This window comes from Gossypium raimondii, chromosome 4 (genome assembly GCF_025698545.1).
Source record: "Gossypium raimondii isolate GPD5lz chromosome 4, ASM2569854v1, whole genome shotgun sequence".
Taxonomy (NCBI): domain Eukaryota; kingdom Viridiplantae; phylum Streptophyta; class Magnoliopsida; order Malvales; family Malvaceae; genus Gossypium; species Gossypium raimondii.
This window is the reverse complement of record NC_068568.1, coordinates 4,745,730-4,767,991: the sequence shown is the minus strand read 5'-3', so window position 1 is coordinate 4,767,991 and position 22,262 is coordinate 4,745,730. Positions and strand designations below refer to the sequence as shown.

The window sequence follows — 22,262 nt, the reverse complement described above, 5'->3', positions numbered from 1 at the left end:
CTTATGTTATTACACTGGTAACCAAATGAGATATCGGAGATGTCTATGGGCTGAGCGTAAGTATAATTTTATGCTAGCTCAAACCGCTTTAAAATATAAATCTAGAATTTTGTCTAAATTTTAGGTCTACTTATATTATTTTTATTTTTTGAAAATTATTTATATTATTTTAATAACTTTTTTCATTTGTCAAAATTGTATATATAACAACTTAATTTTTAATATTTATATTATAACATTATAGATTATTTAATATAATATGTATTACAAACTTGTTAAATTGACCAAACTGAGCTCAAGGATGTTTGAGTTCAAGCTCAAACTATGCTCTAAACTGACTTTTTTTTTTCATAAAGCCTTTCAAATCTAAGATGAGTTTTTGAATTTCAACAACAAGCCTAATCCTAGATCTAGTTGCATGTAATTAGAGCTGTCCAATTCTAAAATATTTTTCAAACCTGCTTAAAAAATTCATTTTACTATTTTTAGTTGCTATTTTATATATTTTATAATTAAATTGTAATTTTAAAAATATTTTTGAACAATTTCACTATAGGTTCTGATCACATTTATTCTTTTTGACACAATGCCTAGACTACCCATAGTCCCGCTCCACTCAACTTATAAACAAGAGGATAATGCGCTCCAGCGCACTCAAACTCACGTCTTCATGCATTGGCAACAATGTCCATACTAATCGAACCGACTTTTATATTTGTTGTTAAACTCAAGCAAAAGAAAATACAAAGGAAAGGAGGTAAATGCTCCTCTTGTTGAAACATATTATTGTATATAGCATTAATTTAAGTGTAATTGTTAATTAGAGCAAGTAATTATCAATAGAACATATGTTTTACATTGAAAATTATTTACTAATATTACTTAATTACTGAAACATTATTTTAATTATTAAATAATTTAATATAAGATTATAATAACTAACTTATAAATTATCCACCAGCAACACATGAACTAGTTTAATTAAAATTACAAGGCAATAAAAAAATCTAACATTCTAACACCACTCATCAAAAATACATATCTAGATCTGAATTTACCAACATTTCCTAGAATTACAACCAATAAAAAAAAGCTAGATTGTTGTTTAATTATTCAAGAATCAAAGAAGCCTGGACCTGCTCTAGATAGAAGTTCTTTGCCAGCATCCTTCCCCATCGAAACCATATCTTCGAAATGGTATGAGCCTTTTCTTGAAGTTTCAAGCACTGCAATATATACATATACATACATATATAGAAGAAATGACAAAGTTGTTCTTATAGAAGATATAAGATTAAAAGAGAAATCTGGGAAATGTTCCGAGTGAGATGGTCATACCGCGAGTTCCATCAGGAGAAGCTACCAATCCTTTAAATATGCAATTGCCATCCTCGTCTTTGGAAGCATATCCAGCTATAGGAGTTCGGCAAGACCCGTCAAGTGTCAACAGAAAGGCCCTCTCACATGAAACTGCCAATCGTGTTTCCTCGTGATTTAATGAAGCTAGGTAACTGGCCTGTGTACAAGATAACAATAGATGAGAAGAGATTCACAGAACCACCACTTGACTGATTTAAGGTTAGCCATGAAATAAGCAAAGACAATACATACCATTTTTTCATCATCGCTACGACAAGCAATTCCAATAGCACCCTGTGCAACAGCTGGTAGCATTTCATCAATTGAAAGAGTAGAAGTAACTTTTTCCGTCATGCTCAAGCGTCTAAGTCCCGCTAATGCCAACAAAGTTGCCTGGACGACCCCTTCATTAAGTTTTCTTAACCGTGTTTGTACATTGCCCCGGAAATTATCCTCCACCTAAAATAAAGAAGTAATTTTATATGTTTGAATCGGAAGAGAATCTTAAATAACTTAGCTGATTCCTCTAAGAATATGTGAAGTAACTTACCTTGAGTGATGGATATCTATGGAGTATTTGTGACTTTCTTCTAAGTGATGCAGTACCAACGACACTCCCCGCAGGAAGCTCAGCCAAAGAAGAAGCACTCAAGGAAATGAATGCATCACGAACATCCTCACGCTTTAGGTTGCAAGGAAGAATCGTCTTCTCTGGTAAATAAGTAGGAACGTCCTTCATTGAGTGGACGGCAATGTCGATATCACCATTTATCAAAGCCTCATCGATTTCTTTTGTGAACAAGCCCTTCCCACCAATGTCCGCAAGTGGTTGACTCAGGATTTTATCCCCGGTTGTCTTTATTACAACAATTTCTATAGCCCCTTCTTCAGCTAGCTCAGGATGGGAAGCCATGAGTTTGTTACGCGTCTCATGAGCTTGAGCAAGTGCTAACGGGCTGTCCTACACATCGAAAGTACATAAATAGCCAGAAGAAATTCAAGATATCCTTCAAAAACACAAGAAATGGAAGAACTATTCACCACACCACATCGAAAGACCCTTTCTTTGAATCTGATTTTTGTGCTATTCATCCAGTGACTCGATCCTAGACTCGGGACTATAACAGGATAAGTCGGTATCTGTTCGCACTCATTTGTGTTATGTCTAGGATTCGAATATGTGTAGCGCATCAAAGGATCACAAAGGGGATCTATAAGTACCCATAGAGGAACATAATTATGGATTATGCTTTCATTACACAGCCCAACAAGTTGAGTTTAGTCTATGAGAATTGCCAAATAAAAGAAAGCAAGTATTTTGAAAGAACAACTGAACCTAACAAATAATTCAATAACAAAAAAAGTCAATGACTGATGGAATTAACTGAACCGACTATTAAGGACTAAGTATGCAAAAAACCGAAATTCTATTAGAAATTCACAAAACTAGCTAATACCAGAGCTAGATTCTATAAAACAATTTAAACCCAGAGAAACCATCCAAGTGTTTTAACAAATCAGAGAGAAGATCACTTTCCAGCATTACAATTTAACAACTTACAGAGCAACAATTCAAAGAATGTACCTTCCTCTAGTGCCAATTCTGAGAAGTGCAACTTCAGTCTTGGCAAGAGAAGCTTTTATGGCACCAAAGCTCTGCTTTTTCTTTGAACCAGGAAGAGTGTGGGGCTTAAGATGTTGGAGGGGGAAGCCGAGAACAGAGACGGCGCCACCGCCGCCAGATTTGAGTACGCCGCCGCCGTGGGTTGTACATTGAGAATAAACTAGCGTCTCCATTGGAAGCTAGAGAACTCGATAGAGAAGAAGAGGAAGAAGAAAAGGGAGATTGAAATGGATTTGAAGAGATTGATGTTTGTTATTTGACTGTTAAGAAAGAAAGAGCTGGGTGAAAGCGGATACTGGATAGGATATTGGGATTACAATGGCTATGATCCCATACGGTTTGCTACCCTACAGTTCTTCCCCATTCTTTTGATTTTTCATTATTATCTGTCTCCCATCTTTATGCAAAGATTGGGTTAAATTCTGATATTAGTCCCTGTACTCTTGCGAAAATTGTTGATTTAGTTTCTGTACTTTAATTTCATCAAAGTTAATGTAGTTTTGAATTGGTCAATTTTAGTCTATGTATTTTCAAATTTTGAAAATTTAGTCCTAACCCAAATAGTAACAATTAAATCTATTTGGTTAATTTTAATTACTAGTCTTGTAATATGTGTATAATTGTAGATTTATTCCATATTCGCCAATTAAACCTATACTTTTTAATTTTGGAATTTTAATCTTAGACACAAATAACAATCACTAATCCATTAAATAGATTTTTAGTGAGTCATATGTAGAAATAACAAGCTAACATAATATTATACATATGATAATACGTTTGCCACATCAAATTTTGGACATAACTTAACTTAATGAATTTAATAGTTCTCATTTGGTGATGACTACAATTTTAAAATTTGAAATGTAACATCCCGTTTTTTTTAGTGGTGTCGGAAATAATGGTTTCGGGGCCACCAAATCTGACAAGTCAGTTCTTAAATATTATTATTTAATATTTACGAGTCAAATGTGATTTTTTTTAAAAAAAGTTTTTGTTTTGATAATTTATGTTATATAAGTGATTTATTAAGTTCAAATGGTTTTAGAAAATAAAGTATCGGGACCTTAATTTTATAAACTGAGCCGTAAATATTTTTATAAATATTTAAGGAGTGTCATTAATGTGGTATTAAAGTTTCATTAAGAAATTTTAACGATTCGATGGTTAATTAATTAAAAGAATCAAATTAAAAAATGCATTCACAGGACTCCGTTCCGTAAATTGGACTCGTAAATATTTTTGATAAATATTTACGAAGCTAGTTGTGTAGTTAATTAGGTTTCGATTAAGTGAATTTACTTGAATTAAAAGTAATTAGGTATAAGGACTAAATTGCATATAGGGTGAAAATTGAATTATAGATTAAAGAAAATTAAAGGGATTAATTATGCCATTGTTCTTTAATGAGTGCATAAGGTAAGATATTTATAAATTTAATATATATTATAATAAAATATGTTTTACTTAATTATTAAGTATATATATTATTATATTATAAAAATAAATAAATAAAGAATAAATAAATAAAATGAAAGAAAGATAGAAATGAAACAGAAAGAAAAGAAAGAAAGAAAAGAAAAGAAAGGAAGGAGAAAGTCACGGCCTTAAGGCTTCAATTGTTCAAAGTTTAATTGGTTAGTTAATTTAGTCCCTTTTTCTTTTAATTTTTATGTTTTTGGAATTCGATATTAAATACTACCGACCCATGTCAAAATTTTAGAAATTATTGAGTTTTTAAATGTTGTTAATGTTGAATAATTTTAGTATTAGGGATTAAATTGATAGATTTTAAGTTAGGAGTGAAAAGGATTGAATTGTAGAATAAATTGTAAATTTTGAGTAATAGGGACTAAATTGTGAAAATTTGAAATTTAGGGATTTAAGTGAAATTAGAGAGTTAAATCTAGTTTAAAGTGGAAATTGAATGAAAATATATAATTGATTGTGAAGAAATGAAATTAGTCTCGGTTTAGGGATTAAATTGAAATTTAGACAAATGTTGAGTAAAAATTAAAATATGCAATATGAAATTTTATTGTATTGTACTGTATTGTATTGATGAATTTTAATTGTTTTAATTCCGTAGCTAACATCGTACCGGAATCCTCGACGAAAAAGGGGAAAGATAAAGTCGACGAGGAATAGTTCGGAATTTCTGGTTTGTATTTCTATAATCCGAATTTAGTTGTTAATTGTTATAATTCAATTTAATGTATATGGTAAGTATTGATGTGAGAATTGTTGCGTTTTGCAATTGAAATGGATTGATTTAATATGTGATGAATTTATTGAATTTATATTGATTGAATTGGTATATATATATTGAATATATTGATTATTTGAATTGAAATGAATATTGGTTATATTTGAAAAGTGAATTGAAACCCTATTAATTGTATCGGGCTGGGTCGAATATAAATGGCATGCCATAGGATTGGAAGAGTTCAGGGATTTCTTCGACTTCGAGTCGATGAGACATTGGGTGTCAATTTACTATTTCGGATTAATTCAATGAGGTATTCGGTGCCAATTTACTTCAGTTTAACAGATGAGACACTAAGTGTCAAATTATTACTTTGAATTATACGATGAGGCACTGGGTGCCAAACTGGTGTGTTTGGTTAGATCTGTGTATCCGTCCGAGTCCGAGTCGTGTTAATAGGGGTAAATGAATAATAAAGTTTTATAATTGATATTGAAATGGCATGGTATGAGAAATGGAAGTGAAATAGTGAATTGAAAATAGAATGTGAAATATGTTGCAAATATATGGAATATATGAGTTATATACTCATGAAATGACTATGGAATGGATATTGCAATTGTATAATGAAATGTGAAATAAATTGTGAAAAGCTATTTATATAGCAAGTATGAGGATTGAGATATTTGTGAAACAAATGAAATATGATATGGTTGTTGTAATAATTAAATATTAATATGTGTTTATATTTTAATTGTATATTTTTAATTTCTTATCTTTAAATATTCGGATTATAGAAATATCACTGAGTTTATACTTAGCGTACGGTTTTGTTTCCCGTGCGTAGGTCAATTACTTAACTTTTGATCGCCAATTTAGCATCCAACAACGATCTCGAACTCAAATGTGGTGATGTCTATCCTTTGTGTCGACATGTACCTAGAGTGTCTAAATAATAGTTATTTGGTGGTTTGATTGTAAATGAAGTTATAAGTTTAATTTTGGTTGGTTTTATACATATAAATATGTGTTTGTTTTTGAAGCCATATTATGGCATGATAAATTGAACTAAATATAGATAGGTGCATGTTAATTTAATTCTATGTTTAAGTGCTCATGAACTAGGAAAAATTGATTTGGATTTGATATGTTTATCATTTGGATTAAAATGATGCTTTGGCGATATGAAATGTTTGAAATTTCTATCTGTTTGATTTGTAAACTCCGGTAATGCTCCGTAACCCGGTTCCGGCGATGTATATGGGTTGGGGGTGTTACATGAAAAGTATAGAGAATACAAATGATCAAATTAAAGTACAATGGTTAAATCCACCACATTCGTAAAGTACAAAGCTTTTGGATATAGTTGTTCATGGCCAAGTTGGTCCAAGTTCAATCGAATTTAAGCATGATATTAACACATTTTATATTTGGTCCATTCTAAAATATAAGTCTAAAAATTTATCCAAACCCATCCATATTTGTAAATAGTTAACTCAGGTTCATTTTAATATCGCTCATATTATTTTTTAATATAATGTTTAACATTTTTTCATTTATTAAAATTTTATACACCAACAACTTAATAGTTTTAAAGTTTAGATTATAGTATTATATATAGGTATTGAGTTTCAATACCATAAATGTATAAAATCTTTGAATATCATTAGATACATTAAATAATATGATTTTCAATATGATAATAATTAATAATGTTAAACTCAATTTTTATAATTAATAAAATTAAATGTGAGAGATTAACTTTAACATCAATACAGTTAAAAATAATATTTAAAATATTATTTAATATTGTAATCTTCGGGTCTAATATTTGATACCAATATTTAATATTTTAAAGGTTAAAATTAGAAAATTATCAATAATACAATATTTTACTTGATTTAAATTAATTTTATATAAAAATAAAGTTACTTGTGACTAATTTTTCAAAAATGTCTTAAAGGAAGTTTTTTTTTTACTTTATTTATAATATAATCAATAATATTTATGTTTTATTATGTTTCCTAAAATGTGAAACATGTTTTTTCCCTAAAATTCTAAATTTTTTAATTATATTATTATTTTTATGAAAATATCTATTAATATATTTGTTTAATATTCATGAATAAATTAATTTCAAGAAAATGTTTATGAATGAATTTATTTCATTTAAATGAATGAGTATAAAATACACATTTTGAACAATCAAACTTATGTTTTAAGCATTACCAAATAATGTTCAAAAACCATAAAACAATGTTCATTTTATTAAAATAAAGTTCAAAATTCAAAATTCAAAATTAATATGAAAAATAAAAATCGAACTAAATTGAATTGAATTATCATGGACAGTTCAAAAATTGAGCGAATCAAACTCAACTCACTCCCACTAAAATATATCAATATTAATATAAGTTAATGCTAAAACAAAATAATACATCCAATGATACAACACAACATCTCTTCATTCAAAACTCAATTGATCATACTAAATTGTCTCTTGCAATTCTTAAAATTTCTTATCCTAAAACAGTAAATAAATAATAAAAAGCTATATACATATAGGATTAAATAAACTAATAACATTTAATAAATAAATTAGTACACAAAATTATAATATATATTTATAAAAGCACGAGTTGAAAAAATATTAGAACCGATCACAATAATTTTTATATTTTATCATATTACTAAATTATTATTAAAAATATTTATAATATTCAATTTATAATTATTAATTAAAATATTTTTATGATAATTATATATATTAATAATAATTATAATTTACATTTATTACAATTTCAATCATTTAAAAAGATGTTCTTTTTATTTTTCACTTGATATTTTATTGCCACGTATTGATTATATTGGGAGGATCCTCTTACATAGGTGTAAAACTAAAATAGTTTTGCATCATTTCGTATATTTTTGTACAATTAATATTTTAATGATCCAACCGTTATATTTCATATTCTATTCAGATAGATCATGTATGTCAAATTTGATGTAAATAAAATGTTTCCAACTATTTATTTTATATAATTTTTTTGAATCGTTCAATAAGTATTAATATATACATTTTTTAGATCGATATGATAGAGATGTCGAATTAATTTGAAAATTTACGTGCATGATAAGTACAATTATACCGATAAATTTAATGGTTGGATTATTAAAATATTAATCGTGCAAAAATATACGGAACATTATAAAACTACTTTTGTTTTACATCCGTATAAGTGGATCCTCCTTGTATATATTATTTACAGTTATTATAGTCAATTTATTGACTGTTAAGAAAATAAAAATAAAAATTGAATGGTAAATGGTTTATTTTATAATATATTATTTTTATTATTTGTACAAATTCTTTAATAATAATTTTTTATTAGTATTATATTTAAATTATCAAAATAATTAATATTTTTAACCCGGTTTATAACTTATCATTTTAAATGATGATTACATGAAGGAAAGTTATATTTTACATTGAAAATAGTAGAAATATTTTAATTATGATTTAAAATTTTTAATATTATTAAAAGATTATTGATCTACAAAATATTAATTTGTTTGAATCTTTTATTATTTTTAAAAATTTAAATAACAAAGGAAAAAATTAATTACAATAAATTAAAAATACTTTATTTATTTAAAAAATACTTAAAAATTAAAAGTGTAAAACAAGATGGAACGAATGTGCTTTTAGAAACTAGTTAATAATTACGAATTTCGAATATGATTATAAAATAGACATGAACAATATTGAAGATAAAATAAAATTTTAACCCATGATAAAACGCTGCGTTTATGATAAGGATTTGGCGCCGGAGTAGCGTGGCGTTGCATGTGGCCAACGCATCGTCTATAAATTATAAGCCACTAACATTTCAGAGCGTTTCTTGTTCCAAATTAGGGTTTGATATCACAAATTTTGCGAGAGGAAAAGCATTTCATCATCAGCGAAAAAAAGGGAATTTTAGTCTTCAGGGGAACGATCGGACGATGTCGTACCTACTACCGCACCTGCACTCAGGATGGGCCGTAGATCAGGCCATCTTGGCAGAGGAAGAGCGTCTCGTCGTCATCCGATTCGGCCACGACTGGGACGAAACTTGCATGCAGGTATTCCCTTCATCTCTCTAAATCGCTACAATAGGAAAAAGGGTCTTCAGTAAATCCTATGTTCGCTATAAATTTGTTGGCTTTTTAATCAAATATGAAAAAGGGTATGATTGAAATTCAAGGACAGCATCGTGTTGGAAAGAAAAAAAATTGATTGTTTTTATCTCATAACTAAGCAACTAGTAATTAGTGGGTTGTTTATCTTCAGATTGCTTTAAATTTTCTTCTAGACCTGCCCTTGACCTTGTTTTCAATCCCTTGAGCTGCTAGCAAGCGTGCTTTTGGTTCAGGAAGGCTGCTTGATCTTGGTTCTTAATGTCTGCTGTTTCTGTTATGTTCATTAAGTTGAAAGAACTTCTAAAAGGGGGCGAAACAAGAGCCCGAGTTTTATTGTACGAGCTAGATGAACTTGTGTCTAGGTACCTAGTTAACAAATTTGTTTTAAGAATTCTTTTTAGTAGATGCCAGATATCTATTAGGTCGCTTTCCTGATAGTCCTGCCTGATTTTGATCCCTTATGAAACTTCTCCCAATTTGTAAATTTCAATGCTACATGAACCATTTTGTGAATAATTGTTGCTTGTCAAATTTAAAATATTTTGGCATGAAACAATATTTGGTATTCCTGTATGAACTGCTAAAACTGCCAATGTGAGGAAATGCTTAAGCTGAGAATCTTCTCCGAGTGAGCGAAAGGAAATATCGATTGAGCTTTTAATAATGACTTTCTATTTTATGAGTATATTAGCTTTCTCCTTGTTTGGTCTATTAGCCCTCTGGTCAAGTCCTTGAATGCTGAACTTGGTACCTTACATTAATCAAAGTTATATTTGATAGCTGGCTGTGCTTATTGACATAATAGGGAAATGGTTTTTGTGTTGCTAATATTTGAGCATGTTGCCTTTGGGGTGCTTGTAAGATCATGGACTTCAATAGTTTTTCCATAACATTTTGCCTTTTCAATAGTTTTTCCATAACATTTTGCCTTTCCCTCTTCTTCTTTTGAGTGCTGCATATCTGGAAACATCATTTTCTGTCATCACTTATTCATGAATGCTTGAATATCGACTTGCTTTTGCTTCCTCTGGAATGAAAATGGTTTTATCATTATACTTTAACTTAACTTTGCAGTCGATTAATTAGTTATATTATTTTCATTTTCAGATGGATGAGGTGCTTGCTTCTGTCGCTGAAACAATAAAGAACTTTGCTGTGATTTATCTTGTAGACATAACAGAAGTACCTGATTTTAACACAATGTATGAGCTTTACGATCCATCGACAGTGATGTTCTTTTTCAGAAACAAGCACATTATGATTGATCTTGGCACTGGTAATAACAACAAGATTAACTGGGCTCTCAAGGACAAACAGGAGTTCATAGACATCATTGAGACTGTATACCGTGGGGCAAGGAAAGGTCGTGGTCTGGTAATTGCTCCGAAAGATTACTCGACAAAATACCGCTACTGATTATTCTTGCAACCTGTTGTTGATCAGAAAGATTTAATGGTCATATTTCGCGAATTCAATACAGACTATTTTCATTATGAATTGTGTATGTCGTTTGCAATGCTTGCATGTACGTGGAGGATAATCCAATTTGAGATGAAACTTTGAAATATATATTTTATGTGTTTTTCTTATTGCTTGTTTACAGTATGGCACCTTTGCTTGGAGTGACTTTCCTACGGTTGTTTGACAAGGAAACATGCGTTTTTATTTAACATATGAAAATATAAATGATGCTATAATATCAAGATCCGTTGTAGTCTAGGTGGTTAGGATACTCGGCTCTCACCCGAGAGACCCGGGTTCAAGTCCCGGCAACGGAAATCCCTTTTATGTTTTGACCTTTCTGGTTTGTTTTAAAAAAAATTATCCTTTTATGTCTAATATGATAAACAGAGCTGAAACATGATGAAAATATACAAGAAGTTGCAGAATTTTTGTTGTAAGAATAAGTGGGCATATACCAATATCAACATTATTTCTCTACTTATAAATGGCATGTTATTCTTTATAAAGATGATAATCTGTTACAGTCATTAGGGGTGTTCATTCGGTTAACCGACCCGAAATAACATTAACCGAATTAACCGACATTTCAAAATCTTTAACCGAACCGAAATTTTTTTCAAAAAAATTAACCGAACCGAAATTTTTTCGGTTAATTCGGTCGGTTAACCGAATTAACCGAAAATTATATGTTTTTTTTATTTTTGGTTAAAAATTAACCGAATTAACCGAATTACCCGAATTATCCGAATTATCCGAATTAACCGAATTACCCGAATTAACCAAATTAACCAAATTGAATCACTACATAATTAAATTATTTTTAGACTTTTAGACTTTAGTTTTAGTCTTAGTTTTAAATTTTTATTTTTATTTATTAAATTATTTGTAATTTAATTTTATGATTGGGTTGGGTTGGGTTGAATACTTGAGTTTAGATTGGGTTTAGGTGAATAGTGGGCCTATTTATATATTATAATTTTATTTATTAATTTTTTCGGTTAACCGAAAAAATTCGGTTAACCGACCGGTTTCGAACCGAATTAACCGTTAACCGAAAAATCAAAAAATAATTAACCGACCCCCGACCGAAAAAATTCAGTTAACCGACCGATTAACCGAATTCGGTCGGTTAACCGAATTTTTTCGGTTTTACCCGAATTTTGCACACCCCTAACAGTCATGGTTGTAGATGTGATTTTTATTATATAAAACATAAAATAAATTTATTAAAGGAAGAAAAAGAATAAAGGGCTAATGTAATATTTCGCCCTTGAACTTGGTAAGTAGGTTCACATTAGTCTCTGAACTTTTCTTTTATTCACTTTGACACCTGAACTTGAAAATCAATATTCTTTTAAGCCCATTATGTTAATGGCCGTGAAAAAAAAAAGGGATAATGAGACTTTTGACCATAAATTTGGCAAGAGGTTTATATTGACCATTAAACTTGACAACTAGTTTTACTTTTTAGTACTTGTAGTTTTTTTTTTGGTCAATTTTGAACTTGTTTTAAAAAATCTAAAAGTTTGATAATGTAACACTTTGAGATTGTGCCATATCATTACTTCATAAATAAAAATTTTTAGAAGATGATGTGATACAATCTCAGAATGTTATATTCAGTGTTTAATAACCAAATTGATGGATGAACAGGTAAGATCACCAGTTCTCGGTTCAACTAGTTTGGTTGATTTTACCGTTGGACCAAAAATAATTAAATAAGCAATTAAAAATTCATAAAAATTTAAAAAGCCAAGTAAACTCAGCTTTATATTTCTTTTTACTTTTTTTTTAGATTTTTAAGAATTTTTAAATATTTATTTAATTACTATTTGTCCGACGGCCGAATTGGTCAAACTGGTTGAATTGAGAATTAGTGGTCTAACTTGTTCAACTATGGGTTAAGTTATTAAAACACTGAATATGACACTCTAAGATTGTATCACATCATTTAAATATATATATATTTCAAACTTAGAGTGCCACATGAAACTTATAAAAATTTCAAATTTAGGGATTAAAATAGACTTAATTATTAAATTAAAAAAATTAAAAAATACAGAGTACAATATGTAAATGAAGTTAATTGTGAAGTTCAAGATTAACCTCTACCCACTCTTCTCTATATTTATATTTATAAAGATCCGCTCTAATGTGGGTTGTTAGGATACTTTCTCTCCTGGCAACCTAAATTTTTCCTTTGGATCCTTCTTCATTTAAATGGAAGATCAAATGTTGATGCACACCCATTTTGTGACTAAGAGTTGCTAGTTTTGTTTTTCCATTCTATGTGTAAAAACAAATTATAGATCACAATATATTAAACTATTTGGTCAAATTATGATATTAAACCATGTATTTTGAGTAAGTTGTGAATTTACTACCTATACTTTAATTTAATTATTTTCAATTCCTGTAATTTTGAATTTTAAAATTTTGTCCAGACTAAATGGCAACTATTAAATTCTCGTTAATAGATTAATGATTGTCATTCATACTAAGACTAAAATTTTGAAATACAAAAATATAGAGACTAAAATGATTCGACTGGAGAGCATGGATTAAATTAAATCTCTAACTTTACTCATAAGACAAGACTAATAATAAAATGCAGCCAAACAGATTTGATAGTTATTATGTGGTCAGGACTAAAGTTTCAAAATTTAGAAAACATAAAAACTAAAAATTTTCAAATTAAAATATAAATACTAAATCTACATTTCATTCTTATAATCTCGGAAAATATAAAGTCTCTGATTACCAAAAAAAAAAAAAGGAAACATTGATTTCACTTCAATTGTATATATATATATATATATAAAGCAGCATGGCACCACTGACAACACTCTGACAACGCTCTGAAACATAAACAGAAAAGCATGAAAACCGCCCTAATAACATGGCAACAATCAGACACTATCATAACCTACAAACAAACCTAAAAACTTGTACTAATCAAACCCCCTAGATAAACCAAATTTACAACAGGTAGAAAAAGAATGCAAGGAAAGAGCAAATGGTTGGTGGTGGCCATATTTGACAAGAGTACATTGCCATTCGATTTGGGTGGATTCTCTACAGCTACCCCACAGTTCCTTGAAAGTGGATTGCCACAAAGACCAGGATTGCCTATGTAACTGCTCGCATCAAATGTACTAAACTGATATCCTACTGGTATAGTGCCTGATAGGTTGTTGAATGAAACGTTGAATACTTCCAGAAATGTAAGATTTGTGAATTCTGGACATAGTTCACCAAAGAGCTTGTTATGGGAGACATCCAACGCTTCCAGACCTGTAAGTTTTGTTAATTCTGGAGACAGTTCACCAAAGAGCTTGTTATGGGAGAGATTCAACACGATCAGCGCTTTTAGTTGTGTAATTTGGACGGGAATTGAACCAGTCAATCTATTGGACGACAGATCTAAGCCTGGCAAGTACAAGAGACCATGGGAGAAGTGACCATGGGAGAAGTCACTCCAAGAAGTAATGTTGTCGAAGCAGTCGGGAATATGGCCGGACAGATTGTTTCGCGATAGATCTAACATTTCCAAATGTCTCATCTGGCACAACCAGTGTGGTATTTGCCCTTCCAAATGGTTACCGTGAAGACTGAGCACTCTTAACTGAGGGAATGCGGGCCACTGCAACAAACTCCACGGTAGGCTATCTAATAAGTTTCCCCTAAGATTGATAACCTCTAGCTTCGAAAAACTCAAGTTTCTGGGAAGTGCATCTCCTCTCAAGTTGTTGTCGTGCAAGTACAAATATTGAAGGCGACTCGTATTACTTGTCAGAAGGTGCTGAATTTCTCCATGTAATTTGTTGCCAGATAAGTCTAGAGATTGAAGTCGCTTTAATCTACCAAATGATGGAGGTATGCCGCCATTAAAACCATTATCAGAAGCACTTAGATAAAGCAACTCTGGAAAAATCAAGTGAATATCTTCAAGTAATGGCCCGTAGAAGCCATTATTGGAGATGTCTAGTGAAGTAAGGCGTGAGCTTATGTTTCCAAAGGTCTTAGGGAATGGACCACTCAAATTGTTGCCTCTAACCCATAATTGTAAAGTTGCATTATGCATCAGCCAAGAAGGAATGTTTCCCTCAAGCAAATTGTCTGAAAGATCTAGGGTCTTCAGGCTGTTCTGCGAGGAAAGGAAGCGGGGCAACTTTCGTAGGTTACAACCGGCTAAACTCAGCTCAATAAGCTTGATAGACGGGAAGCAAGTCCGGGACTCTGTTTCGAGTTCTAAGTAGGGATTATATGAAATGTCAAGGTGACTCAGCTTTGATAAATTGGCGAAAATGGAAAATGAAAACTTGCCTCTGAATTTATTCCCTGACAAAATCAGCGTGTCGATACTTGGTAGGTTGTGGAATGGAAAGGTAGGGAGGGAGTCGCTGAATTGATTGTTAGAGAGATCCAGATATTGAAGTGCAGTCATATTACTCAAGCATGGGGAGATTTTTCCATGGAGATCGTTATCAAACATGAATAGTTGCTTCAAGAGCAGGCCGTCACAGAGGCATTCCGGAATAAACCCTTGCAAGTTATTACCAGACAAATCTAAGTAATAAAGAGAAGGTAATGCCCCCTTTCCCCAGCAGAGATGAGAGGCATTTTCTATTGAGTTGTCTTGGAGATTCAGCTGCTGAAGGCGCTTGAGACTGTGAAGCTCTACAGAGGACAAAATTAGGAAATTATACATAAAAAGAAAGGCTGATCCAATTATAGTTTATATAGTGAAACAACAGTGGTTACCTTCAGGTGAAGTGAATCCCGCAATCTGATTCCCTCGCAGATGAAGGATTTCCAAGTCCTTAAACTGAGCAAATAAGGTAGCATTGGGATACCAATTTTTTAACAAGCTGGGATCCCTTTGGTAGTTAAAGAAGATGCTACTGACACGTGTGGTGGAAGCATTGCATTGAACACCCTCCCACTGGCAGCAATCTTCTCCATACCAGCTTGAGAAAGCAGTTCCCTCAGGACTGTTTATTGAAGCTTTAATTTGTAGGAGAGCATCCCTTTCTTCATCCATGCACCCATGGCAACCAGAGCAGATGCATAGAAGAAGCGAGAAGATCGGTAAGAAGGTGCTGTTCCCAAATGTGATCTCCATGATGATAATTGAATTGTTTCAACATATCCCAGGAAGGCACTTCTCCACTTGAAATTTAGTAACTAGAGTTGTTTTTCCTTCACCCTAACTACCAAGTCAACAATTTGCCATTCTTGTCTGATTTATCTGCCCTTTCATTGAACTTTCGCTTGTGCGTATGACGTAACATCCTTTTTTCTTTTATAAACCAAATAATTCGACTTTCAGACTTGGGAAATTTCTTGCCTGTTCTCCCATATTGTTGGTAAAAGATCTCTCCGGTCCTAATACTGTTGACTCCCAACTCTAAATTGATTTTTCTTTCAATATTTCCTTCAATAATAAATTATAATGTTTAAATTTGTTCAATTTAGTATATTACAGTTTTTAAGTTCCAATCCATAAAAAACGTGCTTTATTGTTTATTTTCTTACACCTCAATTGTTATGCAAAACTCAGTCATTTACCTGTCCTGCACCTGAAGTGAGGTCAAGTGCAGGGCATCAATCTGCATATAAATATTATGAGCCGAGCTTTGATAAAATAACAAAACAGTCACTAAACTTTAAACTCTAAAAATAGACCTTTGTTTCGCTTTTCTGTACCTCCATGTTCCATCACCAGAGAGCCCGAAATGCTTCAATTTTCAGCAACTAAACCACTATTGCGGCCTGATAATAGTGAAATTTCTCTGATTTAAAGACTTCATCTTTCAATTAAAAATTCAATCAAGTAATCAAGAAACCATGCTCACACTAAAAATTCATCAATTAAGTCATACGATAGGTCTCAAAGATATATTAAGTCTGAACTAAACATGCTAGAGCACATACCGAACTCATCAAATCATCATCAAAGGACCGAATTGAACAGGTTATAAACAGGTTTAGGGACCAAATTGCATGAATCTGAATCAACCTCAAAGATTAAATCATAAAGAACTCAATTGTCAAGGGACCTAGAATCAAATAACCCATTTATAAAGCACAAAACAACAAGAACAACTTTCGTGCGGCTGACATTTTGATTTTAATTTACTTAAACTCTTTTAATCTACACTTTAATAAATTATTAAATGCAAATAAAAATTTTCCTCAATCTCTTTGATAATTATTTTAACTTTTTACTTAATATACAATTTTCAGAAAAAAATATTAAATAAAATATATAGATAGATAACTATTAATATTAAAATATTAATTCAATTTAATTTTATTAAAATTAAAATAAATTATCAGTTGTTTTAAAAAAATCAAATTACTATATTTATAACAAGATTAAAATTAAAAATAAATAATCTTTTAAAAATTAATATTTACTTTTATCATATAACATAATTATATTAAGTACTTATACTTATTAATTTATCAATTAATATTTTAATTTAAATTCAATACTTACAAAATTTAACAATAAAAATTCAATATTTAATTCTTTTAATATTTAAAATTACAATCTATCAAATACTCACTAAACTAAATGCAGTGAAAATTAATCAAATCGAAATACCATTGATGTAAAAATTAAAATTTTAAAATATGTAACACCCAATTCAATATTTTGATTATCTTATGTCCAATATGTCTATTTTTTTTAAATATATATTTTAATAATTTATTATACTTCTATACAACGCTTGTCAACTTCTCGCCCTACTTATGGAGTTTAAAAACTCCACTGATAATGTACCAAGTATTTTCCATAAATTTTCTATAAACCAAACAAATGAAAAAATGAAGGGATGATCTGTATACCGACTATACCTCTACCAACTTAAGACACGTGGTAACGAGGTAGGCTACTTGAAGAGTGCCGCTTACCCATGAAGAATCGATAGGTCATTAGAAGCTCTGCCTTTTGATTTAGCTACCGACTAGATAGGAGGTAGTCGCTTAAGGAAGATAGCCACCTGTTTCCTTTGGGAGGATACCACCACTCGTTTCTTCAAGCATCCAAACTTTTATTAAAAACATGATTCTATTGGTTTTTAGACTCCATGTAGATCTAATCACTCCGTACCACGAATCAAAAAGAATGAAAAAATACGTCTTGTCACGGATATCCTTATCTTATTATAGACACCCGTCCCACACATTCCACAGTAATTCCAAAACGATGGAGAAGGGATCAAATCTTCAACATTCTACCTACACTCCGCCACTTTGGGGGTATCTAACATCATAGACTTCAATAGTTTTTCCATAGCATTTTGGAATGTGTTAAATATAATAATGACGCAAGGAAGTCAAGATCCGTTGTAGTCTAGGTGGTTAGGATACTCGGCTCTCACCCGAGAGACCCGGGTTCAAGTCCCGGCAACGGAAGTTTTTTTTTTTAACTTTGGACCGTTTTTGAGTTTTTGTAGTCCTTTGGGCTTTATCTGCTCTATTTGTTGACCATTTTTCATTTAAAAATTAAAAAAAAAAAAAAACTGAAATATGGCAAAAATTTTCAAATCCATTAGAAGAAAATAGTATCTTTCCTGTAAAGTATAGGACGGACCAAAGTGGAAAACAAGTTACAAGGATGCCATATTTTTTCTATGATGAACCAAAACAGTTTTGACTTTCAGACTGAAGTTCCTGGTGTTTACCAAGTCAACAATTTGCTACTCCTTCATTGAACTTTCAGTTGTATTTTCATCACCCAGTGTCCCAGTCAACAGTGGAAAATGCAAGTCTACTATGTATTATCCAAGAATCTCAAGGCTAAGGAAATTTCAGTGCTAAAGCAAATAACAGAGAAGGGACAACAGACAAGAATATCAGGACAAGGAAAATGTCATGTTGGTCAAACTTGTGTTCCCATTTTCAACAAAACAAGTTACAGGTTAATATTGTATACGTCTATCATATCCTGCTTGTATCTCATTCATGTGTTAATGCCATATCACACTGCAATAATTAGTGCTCAAGTATATATATCTAAAATATTAATCGAGAAGTGTAAAAGAAGTTAGAAAAAGGATGCATCTTATTTCTATTATAAACAAAAGAATTTGACTTCAGACTTTGGGAAATCTCTTGCCTTTTCTCTCATATTCTATTATTTTCTAACTTGCTATCAGGGTTCAAAGTTTTCTATCTTTTAGGTCTAATATAAGAGGTAACACAGAGTTGAAACTTCACAAAACAGACAGTAAGGTAATTTTGTTAGATTAATTGAGCACATCAATATGAACATTTTTTCAACTTACAATGGTATGCTGTTATTGTTTATAGTGATGATTACCTGTTGCAACATTGGATTCAACCATGGTTGTATGGATGAGGAGAGGACAGCTCTTCAAGAAATTACAGAATCTATGGGCTATGGACGTGATTCTTACGCGTATTCATATCGGTCCAGATTCTTTGATGATTGTTGCAGGTGGGAAGGTGTTCATTGTAGCCCCACAAACTCTCAAGTGATTGAAATTTATTTCTACTTCATCAATAAAGATAGTGAAGAACAGTGGTTTCTGGATATGAGTTTATTTTCTAAACTCAAGCAGTTGCAAGCATTGCATCTCGTAGGGAATAATATTGGTGGACTGGATAATCCTGAAGGTAAGTTTCTCACTATCCTTTAATCAGTGGCTATTTTTGATACTTTCTTAAAACTATCCCTGATTTTCATGCAGCAATATGTGAACTTGCTAACTTACAACGGTTGGTTCTTTCAACTAACTCAATTGAAGAAGAAGTACCACCTTGTTGGGGCAATATGCCATCGGTTCGAACTCTAGACTTGTCGAAGAACGAGTTCCGGGGAAACCTTACTTCCATCCTTGCAAATATATCAAAAAACATTGAAGTCATTGACTTTTCTCATAACCTTTTCGAAGGTTTTGTGCCCTTTTCCATCCTTGCAAACCTTTCCAACCTCAAACATCTAGGTCTTTCCTACAATTACCATTTAGAAGTTGAAACAGAAGATCCAATTTGGCACCCTTCTTTCCAAGTACAACATTTGCTTTTGGCTGATTGCAATCTGAACCATCAGAGTGGTCAAGGAATTCCTAGGTTCCTTTCAACACAATATAACCTGCAAACCTTAGATTTATCCAGTAACTCGCTGGTTGGAAACTTTCCTACTTGGCTGCTTCAGAATGTTTCTTCTGTATTAAGCCTGAGAAGCAATTGCTTTGTTGGTCAATTCCCTGAACATTTCCAATCTACACTTTCTACGTTAGATATCTCTGACAATCGCTTTGATGGCCATCTGCCATTACACTTTGATCTAATTCTCCCTCAGCTGTTTGAATTCAATGCCTCCTCCAATCAATTTTCTGGCAATATTCCCCTTTCTGTAGGTGACTCGAAACATTTAGAAAGGGTAGACTTGTCTAACAATCGCCTCTCTGGACCTGTCCCTGTTGGTCTAACCCAAAATTCACCATTATGGTACTTGAATCTCTCAAACAATAGCTTGGAAGGTGAGCCGCTTGCTGTAAATTGCAACATGCCAAAATTGCATTGGTTGCTGCTTCACAATAATCACTTTGTGGGGGAATTTCCAGCTTGCTTGTCCAACAGTTTGTCACTGAGACTGATTGATGTAAGACATAATGATCTCTTGGGAACCATCTCAAGTCTATCAGTTTTGATGCAATTAGGAGCATTTCTTGTGGGTGGGAATCAAATTTCAGGACACCTTCCCAAGGAACTATGCGAAATGCAAATGTTACAGTTCTTGGATTTCTCAAACAATAGATTCTCAGGGAACATTCCTCCTTGCCTCCATAAAAGTTTAGTATGGAAAAACAAGACCCAAGCAAACTTATGGGTCCCTATTGATTTCACCACCAAAGGTATTTCACGTTTGTACCAGGGGATTCCCCTTACTCTAATGACAGGGATTGATTTGTCAGTTAACACATTGGTTGGGGCAATTCCACAAGCAATTGGTGAACTCTCAGAGCTTCATTCTTTGAACCTCTCAAATAATCATTTAACGGGCCATATTCCAACATCTTTCAAAGAACTCAATAATTTGGAGAGCTTGGATCTTTCCCATAACAATCTGACGGGACATATACCTCCTGAAATCTCCCAGATGAGTACTCTCTCAAAGTTTTCTGTAGCCTTCAACAACCTCAGAGGATCGATCCCATCTAGTACACAATTTTCAACATTCTCTGAAAGCGACTTCGAAGGCAACCCAGAACTTTGCGGTGAACCACTACAAAGGAAATGCTCGGGAAATGAAGATGACGACGATGGAAGAAAAGAAAACCCCAGTGAGAAAGCAGTGGAGGGGGTGTTTGATAAGCCCTTGATTTTCTATTCATTTGTGTTTATATCATATAGTTTGGGATTCTGGGGTTTCATTGCACCACTTTACATCAGTACAAAATGGCGGAGAAAATACTTTGCCACCATTGATAGATGGATTGAACATCTTTTCTACATAAGTTTTTCAAATTAGGCACTTAGCAGCAACCTGTAATGTAATAAACTTTTGCATAAGTAATTGGAGTTTAACCATCTATTGTATTACAGCGTCAGAAATCCGTTGTAGTCTGGGTGGTTAGGATACTCGGCTCTCACCCGAGAGACCCGGGTTCAAGTTCCGGCAACGAATCCTTTTTGGCCTTTTTATTTTCTTTTGGTAAAATTTATTGTTAGTCCTTATAATTTGATAAAAATTGAGATTTAATCCTTATGCTTAAAAGGTTAAAATTAAGTCTCCTAATTTATTGATTTAAAAATCTCAGTCTAATCATTATGATTATAAGTATTTTCCATCAACATTTATCAATTTAACATGTTAGTTAGATTGTCCTCATGACGTAACTTACGATTGACAAAAGTAAAAATGCTATGTTGACAAATTTTAATTGGAATTTCTAAGAAAATAATGATTCAACTATATTTTTAAATAGAAAAACATAACTTGGCTTCAATTTCAAATACAGTGGCTTTGATTCATCGATTATATGGATTGGTGAAAAGGAAACAGAAATTGATTATGTATATAAATTAATTAAAATTATTTGTGTATGTAATATATCAATGTAAAATGATGCTAATTCGATAATATTGTTAATGATTTTGAAAATTTAATCAAATTAAAATTTCATGCATAAAATTACATAAAATCAAAGTTTATGTCTGGCATTGCACATTGCATAAAAAATTATGTATAATTTTAATATCTATCCCTAATTTATTATATCAATATTTTGAATTGTCACTTCATTCTTTGGTCAAACACTTAACGGCAATTAAGGAAATTTGACAAAAAAAAAAAAGCAAACCCGATTAGTTAAATTACCATTTTGAAAGTTTTAAAAGTTGGGTGAGCAGAAAAAAATACTTAAGCATAGTTGGTGTCTTGCA

General features: G+C 31.7%; 4 protein-coding genes and 2 non-coding genes across 7 annotated transcripts; 4 read left to right on the top strand and 2 right to left on the bottom strand.

Moving 5' to 3' along the window:
• Positions 1 to 897: 897 nt before the first annotated feature.
• LOC105780197 (porphobilinogen deaminase, chloroplastic) lies at positions 898 to 3,338 on the bottom strand. The gene is made up of 5 exons (XM_012604388.2): positions 2,945 to 3,338; positions 1,910 to 2,315; positions 1,612 to 1,818; positions 1,339 to 1,516; positions 898 to 1,226 (listed from the first exon to the last, which is right to left on the bottom strand). Exons 1-5 carry the CDS (start codon positions 3,154 to 3,156, stop codon positions 1,114 to 1,116), a joined length of 1,116 nt encoding a protein of 371 aa, XP_012459842.1. The 5' UTR covers positions 3,157 to 3,338; the 3' UTR covers positions 898 to 1,113.
• Positions 3,339 to 9,079: 5,741 nt separating this feature from the next.
• On the top strand, positions 9,080 to 10,960 carry LOC105780213 (thioredoxin-like protein YLS8). Its single transcript, XM_012604410.2, has 2 exons — positions 9,080 to 9,314; positions 10,479 to 10,960. The coding sequence occupies exons 1-2, from the start codon at positions 9,195 to 9,197 to the stop codon at positions 10,785 to 10,787; spliced, it is 429 nt and encodes a 142-aa protein (XP_012459864.1). The 5' UTR covers positions 9,080 to 9,194; the 3' UTR covers positions 10,788 to 10,960.
• Positions 10,961 to 11,076: 116 nt separating this feature from the next.
• On the top strand, positions 11,077 to 11,149 carry TRNAE-CUC (transfer RNA glutamic acid (anticodon CUC)). Its single transcript has one exon. It is a non-coding gene; the product is annotated as a tRNA-Glu (tRNA).
• Positions 11,150 to 13,575: 2,426 nt separating this feature from the next.
• Positions 13,576 to 19,295, bottom strand: LOC105780212 (receptor-like protein 47). The gene is made up of 3 exons (XM_012604409.2): positions 19,171 to 19,295; positions 15,600 to 16,610; positions 13,576 to 15,515 (listed from the first exon to the last, which is right to left on the bottom strand). The coding sequence occupies exons 2-3, from the start codon at positions 15,958 to 15,960 to the stop codon at positions 13,774 to 13,776; spliced, it is 2,103 nt and encodes a 700-aa protein (XP_012459863.1). The 5' UTR covers positions 15,961 to 16,610; positions 19,171 to 19,295; the 3' UTR covers positions 13,576 to 13,773.
• On the top strand, positions 18,177 to 21,348 carry LOC105780211 (receptor-like protein 56). Of its 2 annotated transcripts, XM_052629299.1 has the most exons (3): positions 18,177 to 19,082; positions 19,161 to 19,487; positions 19,562 to 21,348. In XM_052629299.1, exons 2-3 carry the CDS (start codon positions 19,163 to 19,165, stop codon positions 21,346 to 21,348), a joined length of 2,112 nt encoding a protein of 703 aa, XP_052485259.1. In that variant the 5' UTR covers positions 18,177 to 19,082; positions 19,161 to 19,162. The 2 variants fall into 2 exon arrangements, with proteins under 2 accessions (XP_052485259.1, XP_012459861.1); XM_012604407.2 differs by having other exon boundaries at positions 18,177 to 19,487.
• TRNAE-CUC (transfer RNA glutamic acid (anticodon CUC)) lies at positions 18,191 to 18,263 on the top strand. The gene has a single exon. It is a non-coding gene; the product is annotated as a tRNA-Glu (tRNA).
• Positions 21,349 to 22,262: the final 914 nt, after the last annotated feature.

Coding starts and splice junctions, on each gene's coding strand:
- LOC105780197 (XM_012604388.2), bottom strand. CDS start 3,156: ATGGAGACGCTAGTTTATTCTCAATGTACAACCCACGGCGGCGGCGTA. Junction 1,819..1,909: donor ATAGATATCCATCACTCAAG/GTAAGTTACTTC, acceptor TCTTTATTTTAG/GTGGAGGATAATTTCCGGGG. Junction 1,227..1,338: donor TTCTCCTGATGGAACTCGCG/GTATGACCATCT, acceptor TATATATTGCAG/TGCTTGAAACTTCAAGAAAA.
- LOC105780213 (XM_012604410.2), top strand. CDS start 9,195: ATGTCGTACCTACTACCGCACCTGCACTCAGGATGGGCCGTAGATCAG. Junction 9,315..10,478: donor GGGACGAAACTTGCATGCAG/GTATTCCCTTCA, acceptor TTTCATTTTCAG/ATGGATGAGGTGCTTGCTTC.
- LOC105780212 (XM_012604409.2), bottom strand. CDS start 15,960: ATGGAGATCACATTTGGGAACAGCACCTTCTTACCGATCTTCTCGCTT. Junction 15,516..15,599: donor GGGATTCACTTCACCTGAAG/GTAACCACTGTT, acceptor TGTCCTCTGTAG/AGCTTCACAGTCTCAAGCGC.
- LOC105780211 (XM_012604407.2), top strand. CDS start 19,115: ATGAACATTTTTTCAACTTACAATGGTATGCTGTTATTGTTTATAGTG. Junction 19,488..19,561: donor TGGACTGGATAATCCTGAAG/GTAAGTTTCTCA, acceptor ATTTTCATGCAG/CAATATGTGAACTTGCTAAC.